The 23,422-nt window shown below is 38.0% G+C and overlaps 2 protein-coding genes across 17 annotated transcripts in view; both read left to right on the forward strand.

The window, feature by feature from the left end:
* Nucleotides 1–5,058, forward strand: part of LOC106953303 (location of vulva defective 1) — a 17,939-nt gene extending 12,881 nt beyond the window's left edge. For 3 of the 4 annotated variants that reach the window (XM_015041946.1, XM_015041949.1, XM_015041948.1), the window contains 11 exons: nucleotides 1,227–1,325; nucleotides 1,440–1,549; nucleotides 1,633–1,691; nucleotides 1,781–1,911; nucleotides 1,991–2,125; nucleotides 3,122–3,164; nucleotides 3,276–3,313; nucleotides 3,394–3,481; nucleotides 3,859–4,051; nucleotides 4,390–4,422; nucleotides 4,714–5,058. In XM_015041946.1, the coding sequence (XP_014897432.1) occupies nucleotides 1,227–1,325; nucleotides 1,440–1,549; nucleotides 1,633–1,691; nucleotides 1,781–1,911; nucleotides 1,991–2,125; nucleotides 3,122–3,164; nucleotides 3,276–3,313; nucleotides 3,394–3,481; nucleotides 3,859–4,051; nucleotides 4,390–4,422; nucleotides 4,714–4,854 (1,070 nt within the window). In that variant the 3' untranslated portion in view covers nucleotides 4,855–5,058. The remainder of the gene's footprint in view (nucleotides 1–1,226; nucleotides 1,326–1,439; nucleotides 1,550–1,632; nucleotides 1,692–1,780; nucleotides 1,912–1,990; nucleotides 2,126–3,121; nucleotides 3,165–3,275; nucleotides 3,314–3,393; nucleotides 3,482–3,858; nucleotides 4,052–4,389; nucleotides 4,423–4,713) is intronic. The other variant, XM_015041947.1, reaches the window with a different exon arrangement.
* An 890-nt stretch (nucleotides 5,059–5,948) lies between these two features.
* Nucleotides 5,949–23,422, forward strand: part of mpp3a (MAGUK p55 scaffold protein 3a) — a 34,012-nt gene continuing 16,538 nt past the window's right edge. For 6 of the 13 annotated variants that reach the window (XM_015041951.1, XM_015041959.1, XM_015041955.1 and 3 more), the window contains exons 1-7: nucleotides 12,700–12,845; nucleotides 19,448–19,510; nucleotides 19,589–19,707; nucleotides 21,154–21,231; nucleotides 21,567–21,647; nucleotides 22,686–22,823; nucleotides 22,896–22,977. In XM_015041951.1, the coding sequence (XP_014897437.1) occupies nucleotides 19,474–19,510; nucleotides 19,589–19,707; nucleotides 21,154–21,231; nucleotides 21,567–21,647; nucleotides 22,686–22,823; nucleotides 22,896–22,977 (535 nt within the window). In that variant the 5' untranslated portion in view covers nucleotides 12,700–12,845; nucleotides 19,448–19,473. Of the gene's footprint in view, nucleotides 6,068–6,865; nucleotides 7,005–7,042; nucleotides 7,156–12,698; nucleotides 12,846–17,725; nucleotides 17,855–19,447; nucleotides 19,511–19,588; nucleotides 19,708–21,153; nucleotides 21,232–21,566; nucleotides 21,648–22,685; nucleotides 22,824–22,895; nucleotides 22,978–23,422 lie in introns of those variants that run through there. The other 7 variants (XM_015041960.1, XM_015041956.1, XM_015041957.1 and 4 more) reach the window with 5 other exon arrangements.

The following is a 23,422-nucleotide window of genomic DNA, read 5'->3' on the forward strand; positions in this document are numbered from 1 at the left end:
ATGATGTACCTGAATGAGAACATATCGGGTTGGAATCAGTGCAACGGCTCAGCTTCAATCAGCACACTACAACAGAGCGAGCGTTATGTTAGCTTTTTAACTTGGCATATGAAGTGTTTTATAATGAAATTAAAAGTGCCAAAATTAGTGCCAGGCACGTATCTAGTAAATATTAATTGCACTCTATCTAAGTTAATAAAAATTATGTTTTATCGATTGCTAACATCTTTCTACTCGGTGTGCTGAAGAATGAAACTCACCTCTTGTGCAGCTTTCACAGACTGGCACTGAGTGCAGTAAAAATCATGTTTTAAAGATCATACAATGAAGGATACAATAATAAATGATGTACCTGAATGAGAACATATCGGGTTGGAATCAGTGCAACGGCTCAGCTTCAATCAGCACACTACAACAGAGCGAGCGTTATGTTACCTTTTTTTAACTTAGCACATGAAGTGTTTTATAATGAAATGAAAGTGCAAAAATTAGTGCCAGGCACGAATCTAGTAAATATTAATTGCACTCTATTTATCTAAGTTAATAAAAATGATGTTTTATCTGTTGCTAACATTTTTCTACTCGGTGTGCTGAAGAATGAAACTCACCTCTCGTGCAGCTTTCACAGACTGGCACAGAGTACAGGAGCCAGCAGCATATAACCAGCCACACAGAGAGGGGGCGCTATTTCCCCATTGCACTGATACATAAAGCAAGTGGGATTCTACAACCTAATCACTGTTGCACAAGTTCCTGCAACTTTCAGTGTGTTTTACATGAACAGCAACCATATTGACCTTAAAGTCCAAGAGCTTGCTTGCAGAACTCCAAGTTTTCTTTAGGATTTCAGACCATTTAATTTCTGTGTCTGAAATATCATCTTCTGAAGACAAAATGCATGTCAAAATGCATAAACTATCACCTTATGAAGTGATGAAAAGCTTCTTCATGATTTAATTTGTGTTTAATTTGTGTTTTTTTTTGTTACCCTAAAAAATATCAAGGTTTTCTTAACCTTTGAGGAACACATGGGTCATGGAGTTTCCATCAAACATTAATGTAGTGATCTAAATCAGAACAAAAAATGTATTCCTCTTTCTCTAAACACGGCTACTAGAGATAGCTCCAATGATGAATGGCACCACAGTGGCAAATGTTTTATCTTTTTTCAGACTGAAAGCAAAAGAAATGTTTAAAATATACTGTTTTCTAATTTCTGTCCTCAGTGTGTCCATCTGTCCCGTGTCCTGTTGAAAGCGTCTGCCTCAATGGCACTTGCCAGTGTCTCTCTGGCAACTACCTACTCAATGGACGTTGTGTTCCTGGTAAGACCGCTAAATTATAAATCTTATAAATGATGCTGTTTGTCCTTTGATATTTATACAAATTATAAACAAGTTTAATCTGTGGCAGAAATGACAGTCCTTTCTTTTTGGCAGCACAAGTATTCCCAGGCAGGCTTCACTTCCAGTCGTTAACATTTGAAGCTCAAATGAGAGACAGGTCCTCCAGGATCTTTCAGGAGACAGCAGCAAACATCTCAGCAGCGGTGAGTTGTGAGATCTCAAAGCAGCGAAGTAGCTCTTATAGACGCTTCATTCTTGCTCATTAATTGTATTTTCTTCGCTGTAGCTCAGAGACGTTCTGAAAGATCAGCCTGGATATAGACGATCAGAGGTTGTTCAGCTTGAGTGAGTATTCTTTCTTTCTGTTGAACAAAGACTTTGTGTAGCATGTAGCATCTCAACTCTGTTGGTGATTGTTTTCCCTATTTCTCCAGACCTGGTAGTGTGATAGCGAGCGTAAATAATATATTTGAAGACAGCCCTGCCACTCAAGCCTCTGTTGATATGCTCATTGAAGAGGCTGTAAAAAACCCTGAAGGATTTCTGAACAATGCCGCATACACAGGCAAGAACTGGCTCCATGCTTTACATCTTCTCTTGAAATTATTTTCTCATGAGTTTCTTTTGTATTTCCTTGGCTTCAGGAACCAATCTGTGCGAGGTGGAGCCACTACCTTGTGATGTCTCTAGTACAAAGTGCACAAATGCAAACGGCCAAGCTTCTTGCTCCTGTAAAGACGGTTACATCTCCATGATCTACTCCAACACCAGCTGCAAAGGTACATTTAGCATCTAATGTGTCATATGTGTTTTTATGGTCCTTACATTGTTTATATATTTTATAGCAAATTCTTGTTGACACAGGGTCTTCATGTCTCACACACTTTATCACATTTACACATTACAGAAACAAACATCCATATATTTTATTTGGATTTTATCAGATTAGATTGAACACACAATCTGACAGATAGAATAAAGAGCATCTCCAAACATCAAATTTTATGTTTTTTCACAGATTCTCAATTAGTTTTGTGTCTGGACTTTGACTGGACCATTCTAACCTGTGAATTTGCTTAGAAATAAACATTTAAATTACACCTGTGCCCATTTATTTACTCCATCATTATATTTCAGCCTCTAGCAAGTTATTTTTTAGTACTGACTTTAAATTGTGCACTACTTTGTGGTATCCTGCATAAAATCCAAATAAAATACATTTATGTTTGTGGCTGTAATGCTACAAAATGTGATTGTTTTAACAGATGCTGTATGTGTTATTAAAATGTCCTGTAAATATTGTAAAAGTGGACAAAGTTGAATGTTCATGTCTAGAGAACAACAACAAAACCTTCTTACCCTCATTAAATTACTTCTGTGTGGGAATGAGGGAAAGAAACAACAGGGAGTAAAACTCACAGGCAAGGTCAAGAGCTGTAGCCTTTTCTCCATGCAGACCCTTGACCCAATCTTCATTTATCTCTCTAATCTATTTCTTTTTAACTGGGATGTTACCCTGGAAACATAAGGAGGAATCACCGCTTTGCCTCTGAGCATGCAGGGATGTGACCAATGAGATCGACTGTAGGGAAATCCGTAACTGAATAAGATTCAAATGAATTCTGCTAACAGAAAATACATAATGTACTGTTGTGTGTTTGCTTGTAGAAGTCCTAATGTTGCCTCTGGAGTGTGGCAAACCTGAAACTGTAACTTGTTCTGCTCTCCAGTTGTCTGCATAGTGCAACTGAGTTGTTGTGTTTCTTTTTTTGCAGCTTGTCCAAGTGGGCAGCAGGCAGTACAGGATAAGTGTATGACGTGAGTATGCACTTTTCACACAAGGGGCTTTGTATTGAGGTTAAAGTACTAGCGCCCCCCGGTGGGCATATTGTTGAATGCATTGCCGTAAATATGCCTGTTTTCTTTCAGATGTCCTTTTGGGTATGCTGGCTTCAACTGCAATGACTGTAAGTGGCTTCGTTCAGTGTGAAGCTTGAGTTTTAGCCTGTTGTGCAAAGTTTATTAAAGACTTTACCTGTGTTTGCAGCATCCCTGCTTGCAGTGGTGATCATCTCCTGCGTGTTAGGAGGAGTTCTCCTCATCCTTGTTCTGGCTTTGCTGGGTTACTGCTGCTGGTAAGAACATACATCACATAGCCTGGACAGGATAACTGTCACGTATATGCATAAGTTTTAAAATGATTTATTATTACACATTTATTTATTAGTAGTTTTTCACAAAAAACTTGCATTTTAATAGTTGCATGTACATTATTGAGCACCACCTCCAGCGCAAATGATGGTAAACATTTTTACCCAGCAAGGAAGGGAGAAAGTGCTAGACACACAAAAACGTTTAAAAGTCCTTCAGAAAATCTACTGAGTGCTTTAAAGTAGCAAAATAATGTCTAACTCTCAACAAAGAATCATTATCTGAACTTACATTGAATTAGCAGAATAAAAATAGCACCAGACAAACATTTTATATTCCCTGCTTTCTCTGTGTTTATCAGGAAGAGGTGCTCGAGGCCCATTCCTGACCGCAACGTCAGTCCATACTCTGATGAGTTAAACAAGTCATGGTCTATTGGCATCACCCCAATCCCGCGCGCCACCACGCACTGGGAACCAGCTGGTTCCATAGAGATGACAGAAGGGGGCAGCACCAACACGCTGGTGGACAAAAAGCTAGAGAGCAATGGCTTTGTAAGTTGATCCCATCTTTGGTTTAGACCAGCTGCTCAATTATCACTGTAGTCACCTACTAACCTTCACCAAAAACACAAACTTGGTTATTTGCACTTTGAAAACACCTGAGTAACTTGCTTAGTTGTATCACAATAGAACTTTCTGTGGGTTTTAGATACACTCTAAAGGTTTCTGATTGCCCTTTATCACTCTGAAGCATTAACAACACATTATGTTTTTAATCCTATTCACAGCAGTGCGTTTAATCTAGTCATCCAGTATGTGAACACAGTGATCCTAGCATTAGCACCCACCCCTGCTCCCTGCTTTGCCTGACTTACAGTATGTTGCTTTAGGGATCACAGCTGATGCAGAAAAGATGGAAAAAGGTAAGGTATGGCTTTGCTTTCAGATTCCAACTTCCCTTGATGCCCCCTGCTGATAATTTAGACAGCATGCATGCATAATCATGGTGGTGTTTCAGGGTGATGGGGGATCTTTGCCAATTTTTTATTTTGTTGGTTTTGTTCTCGAGGTCGATTGTAGCTAATTTAGTTCCATGAATAGCAATAAATAAGTAGGGTTATGAGTGTTTGTGTGTTAGGCTTGTTTGGGTCTAAACACGTTAAGTTGCTGTTACTTAAAAATAATAACACTCTGTGCTTCCCCTGACATTTCAGTCAGGATCGTACGATCTGAATCCAGAGGACATGAAGACCTTCAAAGGTAAAAACACGTCCCGTTACTCATACCTGGTCGAAGGGCATGAGAACCCCTACTTCCTTCCTGGCGATGAGAAGAGAAACTCCACAAAGCAATGATGATCAAACTCTCTGGGACAACTGGAAAACTTTCTGGGCAGGAAGAGGGCTTTTTATAAACACTCTTCCATCCTGAACCTGCTTGGATAGATGAAGAACTGTACTGAAAAAACTGCAACCAAAGGGATTCAAGTTGAGATGTTTTTATTATGCTATTTTTTTTTATTTTTTTTTTGTAAATGTGTGAATCATGTCTGCTTTTAAGAAGTCCGGCTAGTAATTGTCAACTTTACTCATTAATATCAATGCAAGTTCTCTTTTTTTCACCCTGTTTTTTTTTTTTAATAATCATGCCTCCTTTGCTGATTGCACTAAAGTTTACCTCTACTTTGATCATTTTGAAGGTGAATTGAATGCTGGTTTTATAAAGTTACTGTAGCTAATCTTCAGAATGGGATGATCACTTTATAGAGAAACAAATCTTGTACGACTAAAAGGGCTGGATCCCTGGTTTGAATTGTTTTTAAAAATGTTGTAGCAGTCTAATTCTGAGAGTATTGCAGAATGTGCCTGGTTTAGTCGTCCGTTCTACAAATAGGAAACATTATGCAACGCTGGTGATAAAGCCTGTCTCCTGGATGTGCCAATTACCACTTGTATACTTTTTTCGGGGGAGAATCTATATTAATATATTTATCTTTATGTGGCATACACTGTTTTGTAAGTTAAATTTCGTTTTGTAAATATTGTAAAATTTATCTGAGAGTGTGTGAGTGAGTGTGTGTGTATGCGGGGGCTGACTGGTGAAATAAAATAATTTAAACACATGAAATGCGTTTGTCGTCATTGCTGCATTTGGCAAATAAATCACGCCAACATAAGGAGGTTTTTACCTATTTAGTAGACTTTACTCGTTTTTAGCCCATTGTTTTGTTATTATTTCATTTCCGATTGTTTCAGGTATTTGTAAAGGAATTATTTAATGTTATTAAATAAGAAATTATTGGTTTTTCCTATATTTTCTGACGATAGTTTCAGTTTGACTTCCTGTTTTATTTTGAAATGCTCAGTTTTGGTTAATCTAACTTCCTGTTTTTCGTCGACAGCCTCAGTAATCACTCTCACCTGAGTCACAGTCGTCTCTGGCTCAGTACACGTTGTCGCACTTATTTTAAAAAGAAACTTATATTTTCTGTGTAGCTGGTCCAGCGCTTTTACTGGAACTTCTTTTCTTATTATTTAGCTGGCTGCATCCCGGTATTTGATCTTAAAGGTATGTACATTTTCCAAGTAATTATAGTCCTTCTGTGCTAAAATTTTTGTGCTTAGCAAATTAAAAACTCCAGAACATCTACTTATATCTAATATTTCGTTTGATACCATGGAGAATATTCAGCACATTGGTTCCAGGATGAGTTTTCCAGTATTATGAATTAAAAAACAATATTTTTACTTCTGGATTTTGTCTCGTTAGAACCTCAAACTTCCAAATTTGGATTTATGTGATAGACCAGCACAAAGTAGCAGATATCTGTGCAGATGTGAAGAAAATATTTTTACAAATTCTACCCTGAAAAAGGTTCTTATGTTTTTGTTCAGTCAATACTCGACCTTGAAATCATTTTTTTTTTCCAAGCTTGGTTTTCTTTTATGATCTGCTGTCATTCCTAACCATCATCCCAGCTGAATAAAAGCATTCCCACAGCATGATGCAGACCCTTCTATGTTTCACCATATGCTTGATGTGCAGTTTTAGTTTTTGCCATGTCGACTCAGACTTTTCCTGGCTTTCATCCAACAATAACTTTTTATCTTAATCTTATCTTCTATAAAGACGACATTTGTAGAGTGCATAATTTTCTTCCATTGAACAACTATGAAACAGTTTGTGTTGGCGTGTCATATAAAGTCCATTAAAATATATGAAATTAGTGGTTGTAAAATGACAAAACATGAAAGTGAAAGGGTTGAAGTGCGTTTTCAAGTTTTCTGTATTTAAAACTGCATGCGAGGCCTTGAACTGCAATTAGCATGAAATCTCGTCCCTAATGAGGCTCTTTCTCTCAACCAGGTCACGGTTTTCATCTGTGAAGGAATGCATTGTGTTGTGGGGCCATTACCATCCTGCCAAGCGCTGCTCCCATCTGCAGCTCAGTCCATCAGTTCACAGGCTCAGCTGACTGATCGATAGACCACTTAGCAGCCGTGAGGTACACACTTCCCAGTCATTTGACCTGCAGGAGCCGTGGGGATGGGAACACAATCTGATAAGCATTGAGCCGCAGAACCAAACGCGCCTGACTGACAACTTAAGGAACTCCCCTCGCGCGTCCAGACAGAAGCAGAAGCTCGACAGATCAGGTGTCACAGCTGTGGTCGCACACTCATGCAGATAAAATGTGGCTTAATTACTAAGGGTTATAAAAAGAGGAGAGTTAAACACATTAAGAAGAACAGTTTCTATTCAGGTTATTTACATGACATAGCAAAGCCAGATGCAGGAAATGGTTGCACTGCAGGACTTTAGTTCATTATTTCAGATGAACAATTTCCTAAACAGCTCAGTAAAAGAAATAATGATAAATAATTGAAAAGTTTTTGTTAAAACTGATTGTTCTTGTGAATGTGTCTGGTTTTAATCTTGAGTATAATTTGATTGTTGGACTGCTGCTGCGGAAATGGGATTCTTGACCCAAACACAGTTTGTACATAATAAATAATGACATTTCCTGTCAGTTGTAAGGCGTTATACACGATGACAATTAAATATTTTATTATAGTTTGATGTCATTAAATTAAATTTATACAGTGTTCTACAAAAATGTTTCTACATTTGGTCCAGCTACAACCTCATACACTGATCTATTTCATTGGACATTTTGGTGAATAAACACTTTTTGGTTGTATACACATACATGCTTATTTGGACAAAATGTTTGACAAATAAAATATAAAGTGTCTGGTACTTTACTCCATCTGAACCAATATTTTGCTGAACTACTTTCCTCTCCACCAGCTTTCAACACAACAAAACAGGAGTGTTTTCACATCTAAATACAGATATTCAAATGGAAATAATAGACTTTGACTAGACCATTCTGGGTATGGTGTAGGTGCTTCTCTGATTGACCCAGTTTTCTGTAGTTTTGCGTAGTGCATGGCTGATGAGTTGTTTTTATTTGAATTTTCCTGATGATTAATAGTAACTACTTTCTTATTTTAAAGGAATTTACTTGATTCAGAAGTATTTTCTTATAAATTATTGTTTAGGTTAATGGTTTCCACATGTAAAATAACTTTCAGAAATTATTCAAATTTGTTACATTTGTAACTTAAAACTCAGGATTTTAGGTGTATTTGAGTTCAAAGTCTGGGGATGTTTGTGATGCCGACTCCAGACCAAATCCTGGCATATGAAGCAGAAGACGGTTTCCAACCACTTGAGTTTACACAGTGATACTGACAAACAAACAATCTCAGAAATTTCTGCCAAAAACCCCAGAAAGGAAGCTGAAACCACCTGCTCCTTTCTCACTTCTGAGAGTGATCAGACCCTCCCTCTCCTCCTCCTGCTTTTCTCTGAGTAACATTGCGGGCCGTAATTCACTTTGTCTAATGCAGCTCTGCAGCAGCCACTGAAGCGGTTATGAAACATTTCCCAGCACCAATGCAGCTCTCAGCCATAACTCCTTACTTGTCACTAAAACCACCATTTGTTCCTTTTTAAACTCTGCACCACTACTGAGCAACTGGGACATTTTAAAAACTTCATCTCCATGTACATGTATAAAGTAATTTGCTTTCCTGGTTTTCAGTGTGAATCATCTAAATGTTCTTTGAGGGTGTTTATATTTTGTCCCTGCAGGACAGCAAAAATTGTTTTTTTTCTTCTTTTTATAACCATTTTGCTCGTTTTAAAATGTCTGTTGTTCTCGTTCTGTTGAAAATTCACTTTGGGCTAAGCGTTAGTTGTCGGATAAATGATCATCTATCTGACTCTGAAATACTTTGTTGTACAGAGAAGTTTGTTGTTGAATGGATGACATGAGTTATTATCATCATATGCTGTTTTCATCCCTTTTTAAATATAATTGCTGCTTTACACTGTGGCTTAGCCGATGGTGTTACTCAAATTTGTCTTGTCACAGACAAAAAACGAACAAAAAACTGAAACTTTTTGCTTATAAGATGGTTCTTTTTTCCTATTTTGTCCCTGGGACTGTCACTCTTGAGTAGATTAGCAACTTTACTAAAAAAAAAAAGATATTTCTGTTTTGCTCTAGAAGTAGTATATCCCAGATTCTCATTGTATTATTTGTTGTCTTTGTTATTCGCAGTGGATGAGAGTAGTCTGAGGTCGTGGGGAACTAGGAGTGCCGTGAGAGAGAGAGACTAGAGAGGGCAGACGGGCAGTAATATTGACGAACCCGGGAGGCTGAGTGAGCAGCGAGAAAGACGTGGCGCCGGGCGGATATTAAAGGACATTAAGCCTCCTACTTCCAGTCAAATGGCAGCGATTTGCTGAAAGGGAGAGCAGTAAATATGATAGCAGTTAATATCATACAGAGAGGTGATACCAACCTCCCTGTTAATCTGTCTCCACTCAGAAGTGTTTGCTCAGCTGCCATTATTTTTCATTTCCTTTCTCACCAAAGGCTATAATAACTCACCTGCGTAAAAAATGCATGTCTTAGTTTTACTTCAAAACACATACTTTATGACCATTTTCTCTGTTCTTTTTCTTCATTGAATTAATTTTGCATTCATTAGGCTGTTTCTGACAACTCTGAGAACTAACGCCTACTCTTGCTACATAAATATGTAAAGATATACAAAACAAACAAATCTGATCAAAATTAGAGCTATTTGAAGACCCAGACTCTTTGTTTTTAGACATGTCATGTCTTTAAAGCTTGGTCCATGCTTTTCACATTGCTACACAGTGTAAGAAAAAAAACTTTATCCTTAGGGTAAAACTTAGGGTAACATTTGCATAAAGGACCTGTTTGTTAAAAACTAATTACAGCATTTTATATTACTTTTTCTCAAAAATTGATGTTTTTCTACAACCTTGCAAAGTAAATGAATCATTTTAATATAATTTCAAAGTAAGTTAGACAGTAGGAAACGCTACTAAAAGGCTTTGTAACCATGCAGAAAGATTTTACTGGAGATTTTTTTTCTTTGTTGCTGCTCCTGTTCCTATAAGGAGATACTCTGTGTCCTCCTTCCTCCTGGGTTATTATGCATCTCCAAATAGCTCAGAATAATGGCTCTCTGTCTCTGGCATAAACTCTATTATCTGATGGCAGCTCTGTCCATTTGGCCCCTCCAGAGATGGCTGAACATGCAGAGACCCAGTTTATGGTCTATTTGTTGGGTCAGCAGGCAGCTTGGACCTCCAGCTCCACCCATTGAAGTCAGCAGCATCAGTCTGATCTTTTTCCTTCTCCCCCAGAGGAATTGAGCAGATGTCGCTGAATCAATTTGGTTAAGACCCATAATGACCTCGTCTCTAAATCACTCCAGTGTTTGTGGTGTGTAAGAGTTTTCCCCCTCTTCACTGCACTGCAGTCATAGCTGCAACAGTTCAGAGCAGTTTATTTTTGATTCTGTCCTCATTTTAATGCAGCCAGTACATAACAATCAGCATCGTTTTTAGATTAGAAAACAAAAACTCTGAACTTTACAGATAAACCAAAGTGCCTTATGAATAAGAAAATGAGTTATACTGCAGTGTTTTTGGTTGGTCTCCTACCAAACTGTAAGTTTTGATAATAACATTAGGCCAGTTAAAGGTGTTAATTATCTCTTTATAAAATCAGAGTCCGTCCTTTAAGGGAGTTGAGTATTTTCCACCTTAACTTATTCTCTCTGAGAATACGATCCATCTCAGGAGAGGTAATCCTGTTGTAATCAGTATCGATCTTTTTCATGAGATTGTAATCTGTTCTCTGCGAATGGAGCTTCTCAGATAGAGCATCTATAAACTGTTTTTTAAGGCAGAGCCTACATTTCTTTCCTCCTGCTTTCAGGAAAGTGGTCTGAGTTTGCACTCTTCTGAAAATGTTAGCAGTTTTTAATTTGAGGGTCATGACTGGGGCTGTTTTGAAACATGTAATCAGCAACTGAATGAAAGAAATTCAAGGATTCACAGATAAATATTTGAACAAATATTACACATTTTTAAAAAGCTTTCTGAATTTCTAATTGAGTAAAATAATCATTTGTATTTTGGACTAAGATGTACTGACAGGCAGTCAGACAAAAACCTTTAGAGGTTTTATAACCCACAGTGACATAAGTTTTATTACTTCGCTTAAGCTGCAAATTTTTGCAGATGTTCAGAAGGCGCGGATACCTCAGCTGTTCTCTTGAACTGTATGAAATGAAATGTACGTTTGCAGGATGTTTGCGTGTTTCTGTTCACCTCTTCAAGCCTTGAGGTTAGAAGCAGCCTGATCTTGAAAAGAAAGGGTCACAAAAACAGCCTGGATCCACATGCGATTACCATGCGGATGACGGAGGGTGTGTGTCTTGGAAGGGAGGGTCGTGACATCATTAAGATGCCGTGTTTTGCTGAGAGAGCTACATGCAGCCAGACAAAGAGGGAGCAGACGCTCTGTAGGTGGATGTGGGCCGACGCAGCCGAAGCCTCAGTTCTGCCAAGAGCAGCCAATCAGATCAATTCAAAGTGAAGTCAGCTAAGTAAAGGGCTGAAAGGATGAAAACAAAGCTTTGCCTTCCACAAACTCAGATCTGACTTGTTTATACGAAACGGAAGGAATCATTAAATACAATATTTATGTATCATAGTGTATATTTGATTTCTAGCTTTCACACTTGTAATTCCAACTTTATGCAGACTTTTAAAAATATAAACTTATTGGTAAAATAAAATGCAACCTATCATGCAAGCATGTTTTTTTTTTTTTTTGTTTGTTTTTATGATAGTAAATGTTTGGGAAACATGATTTGCTGCTGAATTGGTGGCACTTATGAAAAGCTTGAGAACTATTTGGTCTATAGTAAATCTATGTAAATCTTGCACTTGGTCATTTTGAGTAATGATGACATGGCAAATATGGAAGCATTTTATTTTCCCACAGTAAACAACTTTCAGCAGGTTGTCCGGCAACTTGGACTTAAAAGCTCTGTGTTTGGAGCTATTCTATGCAAGGAGATTTTTGTTGTATTGCATCTTTATGCTGATGACACTGTACTTTATTGGTGTGTTGTTCCCTTAGTACTTGATCATCTCCAGTCTGGCTTGAATATTCAGTTGCTTTTGTTAAGTGAAGCTTAACAAGTCGAACAAAAAGACAATAGCTGACATTTTACTACAAAATTATCTAAAAAGTGAATGTGGGATTCTGGTATTTAACAAATAAAAATAATTTGGCAATCCAAACTGACCAAAAACAGGAAGTGTTTGATCTCATTGAATTTCAAAGGGTGAGGAAAAGGCTGCAGTGTATGTTAATATTTGGTTTCAATTGAACAGTAAAGTGCCAAACACCCCAATTCCACGATCACCTTTTTCTTCTTTTTGCAACAAAATGGCTTCTTTTTTCTCTGCACATAATTTTCAGCTTGTAATAGAAAAACCATCACATTCAGCTACTGTTTGGTACATTTTTATCACCAGTTTTAATTTACTAGGAGTGTATTTGTTTGATTTTGTGGTTGAAATGCTATCTTTCTGAGATCGATACGTCGATGTGGCATTTATCTATTTTTAGCATTAATATGAAGGATAATCTTCAGGACTTCTGATGCGCTATTTGGCCTTTTCCTCTGCTTTCGTGAACAGAGAGCATCAGACATGAAAAGGGAGGAGAGGTGGGAGGGGCTGAGAGGCAAAGAGGAGAGAGACAAGGGGAAGGAGGGAGCAGCCACTCAGCAGCAGGTTAGTGAAAGCAGCAGCCACAGGAGGAGGAGGAGGAAGAAGTAAGCAGGAGGAGAAACTGGAACGAGAGAAACTGTGAGGCTGCAGTCAGGAACGACACAAAAACACAGGCAGGGAGGTGGAGATCCGGAGAGAAGAGAAGGTAAGAAGGCTGCGTGCATTTTCAGTCAGCATTTGCTTGTTTTCAGTGTGAACACCAGGCATCAGCTGTCCGAAGAGGCTGGGTGGATCTTCTATTCAGTGAGCGTTCCCCCCCCTTTCTTCCTCCGTCTGCCAGCTGACGGCACGCTGTGTGTGGAGAGAGCAGAGTGCTGTAGCACTGCAGAGAGATGGAGAAGAGCGGGAGGGAGGCGGAGAGGGAGGGCAGCATTACACTCTACAGATAAGAGGAAGTAGAAACAGATCTGTGAGGAAAACCAGTGGAAACAAGAAGGAAAAAACTGACATCTGCCTCTGCTTTTCTGCGTGGAAACGATGGGTTGCGAGGAGAGAGTGTAACCCCTTCAGCAGCTGTCAGCATCAGTAGTTTCCGTCCATGTTGGAGATGATATAAGTTTGGGTCTGGCCACACCCTCTGCGAGATGAGATTAGGCGATGGGAGGCTTTCGTGGCTGCAGATGAGTGAGGAAATGTGTGTATGTGTGTAAAAGGCATGTTGGATGGTGGCCAGACATGCTTAGCGCTGCCTCTCGTTCCTGTCAGGGCAGTGGATTAGCTGCATGTGAGCGGCGAAGAGAACAGCCAAGACGCTCAATCACGAGCAGACTGAGACGTTGTCACTATCAGATCTGTCCATGTGTGGACACTCATCACCCACTTTCCTTTTGTTCTTGTTTACAGCCGTTGTTTGGCGGCTGAAACTGAGATGCTGAGTATATTATCAAATTGTGTTGTTTATATCCTCAGTATAACAGCATGACTGAGCATTTGTTGTTTCTCTGTCCTCGTGCTGAGGAGTTTTCGCAGAATACCAGACTGTGCACTGCCAGTAAGAATAAATTTTAAGAGGATGCCTGTAATAATTCCTGAACATACGCACCAGCAGCATAGCTGACACTCCAGATGGCACAGTTTGTGTTACTAGCATATTTAGATATACACAGAGAGGGGCATATTAGCAGCACATAACAACAACAACAAGCTGCATCACAGGCTGGTGATTGACTCCAGCAAACAGAAATGCATGAACGGTCAGCCCCGTCCTGTACTGGCTTCAACATCCCCCACCCTGAAATTACTGATGTTAGTGCGAGACCATCTGCTGTGATTTAACCCCATTCTGCACAAGTTATTTTCCTCCAGCCTCAAACTGATTTTATATACAACAGAAGCATGTTTATTGGTTAAATCAGGAAGGAATTATGTAAATGTTTTGCTTGGAAAAAATAGGTGTCAAGTTTAAAAACGACCTACTTTTGTACTTTTTCTAGCTTTCTTTGTTTCATCAACATGATAATTCGTAGTTATGTCCTTCCTGTTTGATTCCTATAAGCAGTGGTGGGCACTGCTAACTGAAAAGTTAGCTGTGCTAACTCTAGAGCACATTAGTTCTGCTAACGCTAAGCATGAACACAGCACTTAACACAGAAGCTAATGCTAGCACGCTAACTTCAAATTATAACTGTCCTTGATAAACGACAATCCTCAAGCACCAATTTACAATTACAATTACAATTTATATATTCTATAAGTTCCCCTAGATATTGTATTTGTTTGTCTTGTTCTTTTTGTCCATGTTTTATCTGCTTATTGTTTGAAAAACCGTCTAACTACTTGAAGAATTCAGTTCAACGGAGATGTTGAATTTTGTTAAAAATTCAACATCTGGATTTGTCTTCAGATATTTTAAGTGGTAATAAATTCTGATAAATTAGTCAGAATTTATCTGGGAAAATTAATTTAGGAGAAGCTAAGTGTGCTAACCATTTTTGAAGTTAGCAAAAACGATAACGTATTAGATGAAAAATTAGCCCAGCTATTAACGCATCAGTGGATCAGTGTACCCACCACCAAACAATGATGTGAAGTATTTGTACCACTTAAATCCAGATTTCTGTTGTTTTCCTTGTTTTTTTATCTCACTTAAATGTTTTGTACCAAACAAATGTTCACATCATAAAGTAGAGAAGAGCATTTTTAAATTATTTTCTTTCAACCTGTCCCCATCTTGAAAACAATTAACTGCCTTCTTGAAACATAATTAATTAAAATTTGTAAATAATCTAATTTTGACTTTCTTAGTCACACATAGAGACCTGATTAGTGTATAACTGAGAAATCACTTTACATAGTAGCGTGCACAGAACATAAACAAGTTCTGCCTGAAAGTGTCTTGATGTAAAATGGAGAGCTAATGTAGCCAGAGACATGATTCATCTGAATTTTAGCTAAATTTTTCAGAGAAAACCTGACGTTTGATAAAGGCTGTTATCTAATCATTGGACTTCTGAGCTTTCTCATGTTAGCATGAGCTGGAGATAAGTCTTTAACTAGATTAGAGGCAGAAACATCATTTTTGATGGGAACAAAATCCAGAAAGCATCATCTTTCAGTTTATTTCTGGATCAGTGACGTCTGTTGCTTTGATGTTGGTAATCATTCTGATGTGACGGAGCGTGGAAAGCCTCCTTTAGAGAGAGAAACCTAGCCTGAATCCTGTACGACTTCAAAGATTCGCAACAGCCGAGGTGAGAGAACATTGTTCAAGTCAGTAAGCATACATTTTAAAATATATATTGTGGGATAAACAGGGCAAGTTATATACTGCTTTGGTTAGAGATTCGTATCCATGGATACGAACATCAATATTGGACTATTCATGTATTTGAGCATCATAAAATGCAAAAAGGATTTAAATTTGATATTTACAACCTTCTGACGTTTAAATGACTGGATATTTGACTACCGTTTAGACATAGACCCTGCTTTCAAGCACATTTTTCAGTAGGGGTTTTATTTTGATTTTCTTAAGTGAGATCAACATAAAAGTTGTTTTGCATAGCAACCAAATTGCTCACATTTTGCTGATGGCATCTGTTAAATAAAACTTCACACATGAAATTAAAGTAACTGATTTCCGATTTAATAGTTTTTACTAATAGACACAAGGCATTTATGGAAACAAAGTGCGAAAAGGGCGATGTCATTTAAAGAGTGAAGCAGCAGTTTGTGCCACATGACTGTCATTTACAGGGACGTTTCTTTCCATCACGTTTTAGTTTTTCCTCTTTTTAAGAGTAGCTTCCTACAAATGACACAATAACAACCTTGAACTTTTAAAATGTATACTAGACATCCTCCTATTTCATATGAAAGGAATCGGATTAATTTCAGGATGCTTATTTTGATGTAAAGTCAGTTTATTTTTCAGTAACAAAATAAATAATTAGTTTAACTGGTGAAAGGCTCATAGGGTATTTCCTGAAAAGGATATTTAAAGACAGAGTTTACAGGAATACATTTAAAAGCATTCATTTAGAAGAATAGTTTATTGAGCCTCTGTTTTTAATTTATCTACATCACTTCCCTCCCATGGCTCTCGTTTAGTTGTTCCCATGGTGACCTCATCATCTCACTGATTTGGCAGCAGCATTGTTGATGTTGTCTTTGTCCCAGAATGAACTCGGCATCAGCATAGTGAGCTGTGACTCTGTTTTGATTGTTCAAAGAAAACACATCCACATAAACATTAATTATTCAGAAATATTAGTGGACCCCAGATTCCAGCTCATTAAATTTACAATAAGTCACTTTTTATTTTTATTTTCTGGATTTGTCTTCAGACATTTTTAGTGGTAATTAAAGACATGATTAAATGATGATCACTAATCACTGATGAAGGTGAGACTAAAATCTATAAAAGACTCTGCAAAGTAGCAAAGTTGATCGAGGGAAACATAAATCTGTCTGGTAATCAAGAGGAGGAGGAGGAGCTTCCTCCTCTTCCTGTTACAATTTAAATCACAGGACAACATTTATATATCTTAATGCATATGCTTTTTCCACTCCTTTTAAATAGAATCATTTTGGCAGCAATAAAACCTTATGAAAGACTCAAATGTGAGCATGACGTATGTGAAACTTGCTCATAATCATATGATTAATCTCCCGTTTTACTGGGAGGTTCTCTGCAATATAAAACGTCATGCTTTAAGTAAATTGGCTGTATCGTGTATTTTCCAGGGACATGGTGCCATTTTATAGCACAATCGTGTAACTAATTTGTCTTCATCTGTTCTAAAAATCATTTATATGTCAAACATGACTTAGAAGAAATTTGACTTCACCATTTGACACCTTTAAATTGGGCCTCTGTCTCTTTAAGAAGCTGCTGCTCTTTTCCGACACTCCGCCTTCAGCACAACATAACAATGCTGCTCCATTATGCAACGCTCCATTCTTAGGAGCATTGAACTGAGAAGTAGTTTGTCTGATGAGCAGCCTTCTGCTTACAGGTTGTTGTTTTTTTTTACCTTGCTCCTAACTTCAGGTAATTTGCACTGAATGATTTTAAACAAATTAAATTTAACCTCAATCCTGAACTAAGGCAAAAATGAAGCTGGAAATAAGTCAGTTTGTCTGAAATGCATTTTTATTCCTCATCACGCCTTGAACAATTTGAATAGTTCATATTGCTTTGAACTGATATTGATACTGTAAATACTTGAATTGAGTAGATGTGGGTTTTTCATGCCTGTATTGTTCTGAACAGAAACTTTAATCCAGATGTAGAAAAGCTGCCTGTAAAGTGGCAGTACACCTCAACATGCTGTGCTGCATATCCATGTTGGTGTTTTTAGGTTAAAGGCCCTGAGAATACAACTCTGCTCTGGTAACACACTTACATCTGTCCTGGTTTATGACACCACAAAAAAGTTTGTATTGAATGACCTGCAGGTACATTTTTAAAAAAAATGTCATGACCATTTCATGTTTCTTAGTGAAACTCATTCAGTTCAGGAGCTGCATTGGCTTTTGCAAAGAATATATTTTCTAAGCTCAGAAAGTTTTATGCATTTTTAGCTGCTAAACAAAGAAACGGGAGGAAACCGAAGTGGCTGTAGGAGTTCATCCTGTAAGCGCTGGGTTGCTCCATCGATCTCCATCCGTCTGTCACTGTGCCGGTGTGGCCTTCACCTACTTTGGCTGCAGGTGAGGTGATCAGAGGACACGGTCGAACAGCAGTCTCGCGTCTGTCAGTCTGACCCACGGCCAATTTCCAAACGTTAAATTGTGACGTCTAAATCTCTTTTAAGTTATTTTTTAAAAGCATTTTTATAATAAATACAAGTATCATAGTTAGCTGATTGTGCTTTAAAGTGGCACTGCCCCTTTAAATCAGACTTGTGCTGGCCTCTCCAAAATATAAACTTTAACTTTAAGCCACTTTGCAGCTAATTTGTCAGTGTTTGCTTATATTATCCATTTAAAGGATTTTTTTGTGCCCAAGCTTTAACTTCCTGGCTGATATCCAGAGACATTGCTTCAGTATTTATCTCTTGTTGTTTCCTAACTGTCTTTTTTATTTAGAAATATCTGGTTTCTACAACATAATAAAACTCATTCGGCTTGAATTTATGATTATTATATCGATTGATTGTTCAATTAATCATTATAGAACACTTTTCACACAATCTAATATAACACAGAGTTCTTTTACAGATGTTAAAATGAACAATAACGCAAAACCCCTTAAAAGTGCTTTAAGTAGATAAGAAAAATAATTTTACAAACTACAATACAATGTCAGAACACAATCCTAAATGTAGACAGATCTAAACAAAATAAACACATCAAAATTCTGAAATTCTAAAACATTTAAAAACATAATTTATTAAAGAAACAATGCAAAATGTCGAACTTTGTTCCAGACTCATTCCTGAGGCCAAAACATTAGTAAATACGGGATTTTCTCTGTACTGTTCTCTCTGTGCTGCAGTTTTCTGCTGCCAGTCATTTTTGTCACTGACTCATTTGTCCATGGAAGAAATATGGTGGATATTGAGCAGTGTTATAGTTATTGATCAGTAGGAGGCTGCAGTGATGCAGCAGTCACTCATGTACTTTTCACGTAGAAATATGGCTCCACAGAGACGCGTTTGAAAGTAGTAAATTCTCCTTAGTTTTTGACTTTACATGAAGTGAATTTTGCAGTTTGTAGTGCAAATATTTTAGAAACATGTTTAGTTATAAGCGAATCTGCCAAGAACTAGTAGTTTTTTTAAATCGATATTAAGGAGTTATTGACTTAAAATAAGCTCATATTTCTTGCTGAAAAATTACTTGTAAGTTAGTTTTGTCTTATTTCAACTAAATTAAGATATTTGCACTACAAACTTGACCAAAAATATTTAGTAAGATTTAGTGTTTTTACAATGAACTTTTCATACTGAATCTTTGAGGTGAAGCACATTCATGTCTCTCTCATACAGTGAAGATGTTGCGCTCTTTAGGCAGACTGAGCTCCAATCAGGAGCTTTTCTTTCAGGTGTACAACTGTGATTTATAAAGGTTTTTAACTCAAGCTTTGCAAGAGTATCTGTGATTAATGGCACCAAAAGCAAGTTTTACCTGTAAGCATCCACAGCTACACCTTTACAGAGGAGGTGGAAGGAAAACTAAAGCGTATAAGGAGAGCAAATATGAGAAACAGGTCTCTAATGTCAATGCACATGAATTAAATGTTGTGCAAAGGAGGTGGGTGAGACAAAAGTTGATTAATATTTTCCTCTTCCCTCCCCTCAGGTTTCCCCTCCTCACCTCACTGACACATGAAAGAAGCCATGCCGGTTCTCACAGCAGGAGCGGGTAAGACGACAGCCGGCGTGCCGTACGGCGCTCCGTCTGCTCGGGTTCATGTCCATGATGTGTGTCTGTTCTCCGTAGGACTGCATGAAACGTTGGCCCTGCTGACCTCTCAGTTGCGGCCCGATGCTAACCACAAAGAGGACATGGTCTTCCTCAAAGACGTCTTCAGTGAGAGGAGCTTGGGATACCTCATGAAGGTGACAAATCCTCCTGAACAAGACAGTGTTTTATTTTTGCTTTGAATTAAAAGACCATCACATACATTTTCTGTAAAAAGTTTATTTCCAATGCATGATCCTTCTAGATCCCATTCTTAAGTAATAAAGACTGAAAGAGCAAGTTTGCCCATTGAGTCAGGTATTACTGAGGGGAAGGAAACATCTGCCCGGAGAATCTACGTCAGTGAAAATGTTTTATTCAGCAGTTTGAGGTCCTCAAATCCCAATTTTCCAAAGCTAAAATTAGATCCACCAAGAGTAGAAAGTAATCCTGAGGGTCCAGTTCTCTGGAGACCTGAGAAGACCTGGCGACAGACCTGGTCGGCCATAATGCCGGCGCTTCACTCATTCTGTGTCTTTACATTTCCAAAATCATCAATTTACCCACCAATGTTCTAATACCCCTGCACTGGTATTAAAAAACTGTAAAAAAAAAACCAAAACAAAAAAAAAAAAAACAACAACAACTTTTTCTGTAAAACAGCCAATAAAAAAACCCAACAAGTTGAAAATGTCTTACAAACACTAAGAAGAATGTGATGAGGAGGTCTGTGATTTACTCCAGGAATTCAGTAGGACAACAGACTATTTCCTTTTTTATGACAGTCTAGTTTTGAATGTGGAGCATATTCATAAGAAGGGTTGAAAAATTTTTGTAAATGCAAATTTAATGTTATACAAATTATTTTTTGAGTTGAGAGCAAAACTTGTCAAGTAAGTAACTCTGAAAGTCCTTAAATTACTTTTGATATTTTGTCCAAATACTCTTTTGAACGAATGTGTTCTCAGTCATTGCTGAATGCATTGTGTTTCTTTCCTTACCAATACTGTTGTTGTCTAACACTCCTGTCTTCAACAGGACATGTTGGGAGTTATGGAGCTCCCAACACATAAAATAAAGTTTGTTGTTTTTCCCACAGAGCACAAGAAAAATACTGATTCTGATTTCACAATATAATCTTTTTCTTTCCCCAAGAGTTCACTTTTATTAACTTTAAAGGAAAAAGGACCTGCAGGGCTGATGAGTTATTTCTCCTGAGCAGATAAAACCCTCATTCTCACTGTTTGGACTGATGGTTTCTGTCCAAACTGGTGACCAGTGGAATAATATTTTTTCCCCAGAGGGTGGACAAAAAAATATTGAAGCTTTTTCCTTTAGTAACTTCCCAGCAGATAGGTTTACGAGTGTTTTCAGCTTTATTAGCTTCCCATTAGCTTTCCAAATGGAAAGAGGGTGTGCTAAGTTTTTTCCAAGGCTACATAAAAATGGTAGTTTGATTTTGTCCAAATTTTGTCCTTTCCATAATTTCTGGTGTGTCTTCTGTAATAATATACTCTTCTACCCATCTTTGTTTAAGTTATCATGTGTGAGGTTAACAATCAGAGTTTAACCCACAGCCTCTGGAAATATTTTTCTGTCCACAGATTCACGAGAAGCTGCGGCAGTACGAGAGGCAAAGCCCCACGCCGGTGCTCCACAGCGCCTCCTCTCTGGCTGAAAATGTAAGCTCATCTCACACACACTCCATAAATTATTTTCCCACTTGAACGCAGCTTTCAGCCTCTGTGAGTTGGCTCTTGTGGAGTAGCAGTGCAAGTTTCAAAAATGAATTTTAATGTTGCCAAATGTGCTGAATCATCCTGCCGCTCCTCTAATGAAGCCTAACATCCTGCTTCTCTCTTTGCTCACATCAGTGGGAGGAAAGTGCTGACCTCCGTTATTTGCTGCTCCTCTTTCCGTCTGTTTGTCTGTGTAGCAGTCTCTAATTACTCCACAGTAAGCCGAGTGAACGTCGTTTGTGTTCAGCTGCATTTAAAAGTTTCTGGGGGTTTCTCAGGTGGCGGAGGAGCTGCAGACTGGACCAATGAGCACAGAGGAGAAGGAACTGCTGCACCTGCTGACGTCACCACATCTGAAGGTAAACACAATCAGCAGCTTCTGTTTTCCAATCCCAACAACGGTGCTTCCATTTTTAGAAAATTCATTTGCAGTAACTTTGCATTTTTACACATTTAAAGGGGCAGTATTATGTAAAATTTACTTTTTTGAACCATGTAAAGTTATTCCCACACCAGAAACATACCTGGAGTGTTGATTTGATTCTTTCATGCATGTTTGAGGATATGGGTGAACCGTCAAGACGCAGCTCCTCCTCAGAGCTGAAGATTTCAAGCTTCAGAGCTTCCACCTCAAAGATCAGCTCTCTCCCACAACTCCACTACTCAGTTCCTTCAGACTAGCCAGGAGTAATTAGCAAACACCGGCAGAACTCATTATACGTGCTACTTCTCAGTGCAACGCTGGTAAAGATGTTATTGAAGGGTTAATGTAGGATTGACCTTAAATGACTTCCAGAGGGCGGAGTTTCAGAAAGAGCAGGAGTTTTTAAAGAGACAGACACCCAATTTCAAGGCGTTAAATTATGAAGTCACATTTCTTTCAAGTCATATTTGATATACAGCTCTGGAAAAATTAAGACAACAAAAAATTATGAATTTCTCTGATTTTACTTTATATAAGTATATGTTTGAGTAAAATGAACATTTTTCTTTTATTCTATGAGTTACTGAAAACATGTCTCTGAAATTCCAAGCAAAATTTTTGTATTAACAGAAAATGAGAAATGGTCAAAATAATGAAAAAGATGCAGTCCTAACACAAAGAAAACAAGTTTATGTTCATTTAGAAACAACAACACTGATGTTTTAACTCAGGAAGAGTTCAGAAATTAATATTTGGTGGAAAAACCAAGAGGTTTTCAACGGGGTTCAGTGCAGTGAGCTCTTCATTTTTTCCAGAGCTGCATGTATAGCATTCTTACAACACCTGAAGGTAACACACTTACTAAATTGTGCTATGAAATTGCACTATGTGGCTGGAAAACATGTATACTGCCCCTTTAAAATAACTTTTATTTCAGCAGCAGGAGTTTATTCTCCTTTTTTAATCCCATCAGGCTGTCCTCTCAGTGCATGACACCGTGGCCCAGAAGAACTTTGACCCTGTGCTCCCGCCGCTGCCCGATGACTTCGAGGATGAGCTGGATGAAGAGTCTGTGAAGATTGTCAGACTGGTGAAGAACAAGGAGCCTCTGGTGAGTTGCAACAGGATGAAGAACCTGCAGGAGAAAGGCGAGAACTTCTGTCAACTTTTGTGTTTTTGTCAGGGAGCAACGATCAGACGGGACGAGGCAACAGGAGCAGTGATAGTGGCGCGGATTATGAGAGGAGGTGCTGCAGATCGAAGCGGTACGTTAAGATTTAAAGTTTTCTTTTGGCTTATAATAACTTACTGTGCTTTTCGTTGAGTTCAGGTTGAAATCCAACTTTTTTCCTGTTTATCTTGAATCAGTGAATTATTTTAACTTGAAAAAAAAAAAACTAGTTGCTGAGCAGTTAAAAAAAAAAAGGACAGACACTCAAATGTTTTTGTGGTTAAACCACAGATTCAGAGTATTCCTGCTGTTCAGAAGAGTAGATTACACTGTTTCGAGAAATGGAACAAGATTGTGCATGAAGCTCAGTAATCTGAGCTGTTATTGATCCATGTTTAGTTTGCTTAGTTTGTCAAATCCTGAGTTTTTTGTGTCAAATGTCTGTTCTCTAAACCTGCTCACTTTCTCTGAGCTCAATACAACCAACAAAATTAAACAGGCCTGAAAATGAGAAATTCAACCGAAAAAAAAAAAAAAAA

The sequence above is a fragment of the Poecilia latipinna genome, unplaced genomic scaffold, assembly GCF_001443285.1.
Source record: "Poecilia latipinna isolate Pla-1442-1.1 unplaced genomic scaffold, P_latipinna-1.0 Scaffold573, whole genome shotgun sequence".
Lineage (NCBI taxonomy): Eukaryota > Metazoa > Chordata > Actinopteri > Cyprinodontiformes > Poeciliidae > Poecilia > Poecilia latipinna.